Source organism: Papio anubis, unplaced genomic scaffold, assembly GCF_008728515.1.
Source record: "Papio anubis isolate 15944 unplaced genomic scaffold, Panubis1.0 scaffold9120, whole genome shotgun sequence".
Lineage (NCBI taxonomy): Eukaryota > Metazoa > Chordata > Mammalia > Primates > Cercopithecidae > Papio > Papio anubis.
In genome coordinates, this window is record NW_022169369.1 from 1 (window position 1) to 1,060 (window position 1,060).

Genomic DNA, 1,060 nt, shown 5'->3' on the forward strand with positions numbered 1-1,060 from the left:
AAGCAAGAGAGAGGCACGTTCAGATTCGTGGTGTGAGGAAGAGCGATGCCCTAAGATGCAGAGTCACACCTTCGGATTCCTGCTGCTGGTACATTGGAGCTGTGAAGCCCGTTTTGAGACAGGGCTGTTGTCTCCCTAGAAGACCCCTTCAAGGCCTGACGGTGGTGCTCATGGATAGAAGACAACTTTCGATCTGGGCTCAGCATTTGGAAGCTCCGTGTACACGCTGGTATCTGTTGGGGGTGTCTTGGGCCTCTGAGAAGGGCGAGTGGTTTTTCCCTGTGTGAGAACGCAGTGATCCAACTGTGCGTATGTCACCTCCTGAGGGTCTTGTTCATCAGAGTCCTGGAGAGAGGGAAATGTTGAGTGAGGGAGGGGCTCACATTCTTCAGGACTAGTAGGGAATAAGATTCGATCCATGAGGCTGGGCTGAGGAGGACCTACCTCCCTGTTCACTGTTCTGTCCCCCGCAGGCTCTTGGTCCATTACAGCAGCATCTGTAGGAGACAAAAGTCATCAAAACAGCTGGGAGGGCACGTCTGGGTCCTCATTTCATGTGCAGAGCCCAACACACAGGGGGAGACTGTAGGTGCCTGAGGTCCCTCAGCTGCCAACAGCCAGACTCAGACATTCTATCTCTCTGAGTTCAAGACCCTTTCCCATGAATGGCTCTCAATTTCCATCCCATTGATTCTGTCTCCCACTTTCTGCCTGTCATGGAACCTTCTCCTGGATGTCAGTGGCTGCAGGGACATGAGGATACAGTTGAGAATCAGGCAATGGTCTGTGAGCTGAAGGCAGGGACAGGGTGTCTGGTGCTCTCTCTAGAAAGCTCTGCCTCTGTGGCTCCTGCCTTGGGCCAGAGACCATCCTGCCGGTGAGGAACACACACCTGCGTGCTCCCATCCCTCCTCATCCTTCCTCCCCACACGGCCCTGAGGTCTGTGGCCTCTGCTTCGTGAGACTTACTCTTTTTGTTGGAGCACCAGCGATGCAGGAGAAAGAAGAAGATGGTGAAGAGGATCATGACCACTGAGGTCCCAATCAGAACATGCAGGTG

At 53.8% G+C, this 1,060-nt stretch overlaps 1 protein-coding gene across 1 annotated transcript; it reads right to left on the minus strand.

The window, feature by feature from the left end:
• LOC101002478 (killer cell immunoglobulin-like receptor 2DL1) lies at positions 1-1,054 on the minus strand. Its single transcript, XM_031662723.1, has 3 exons — positions 970-1,054; positions 445-497; positions 1-345 (listed from the first exon to the last, which is right to left on the minus strand). The coding sequence occupies exons 1-3, from the start codon at positions 1,025-1,027 to the stop codon at positions 169-171; spliced, it is 288 nt and encodes a 95-aa protein (XP_031518583.1). The 5' UTR covers positions 1,028-1,054; the 3' UTR covers positions 1-168.
• Between the last annotated feature and the right edge of the window lie 6 nt (positions 1,055-1,060).

What these genes read in the sequence shown, in the direction of transcription:
- LOC101002478 (XM_031662723.1), bottom strand. Translation starts at nt 1,027, where the DNA reads ATGATCCTCTTCACCATCTTCTTCTTTCTCCTGCATCGCTGGTGCTCC. An exon ending in CTGGTGCTCCAACAAAAAGA is followed by an intron (nt 498 to 969) that starts GTAAGTCTCACG and finishes TGTCTCCTACAG; the next exon opens with ATGCTGCTGTAATGGACCAA. An exon ending in ACAGAACAGTGAACAGGGAG is followed by an intron (nt 346 to 444) that starts GTAGGTCCTCCT and finishes CCCTCTCTCCAG; the next exon opens with GACTCTGATGAACAAGACCC.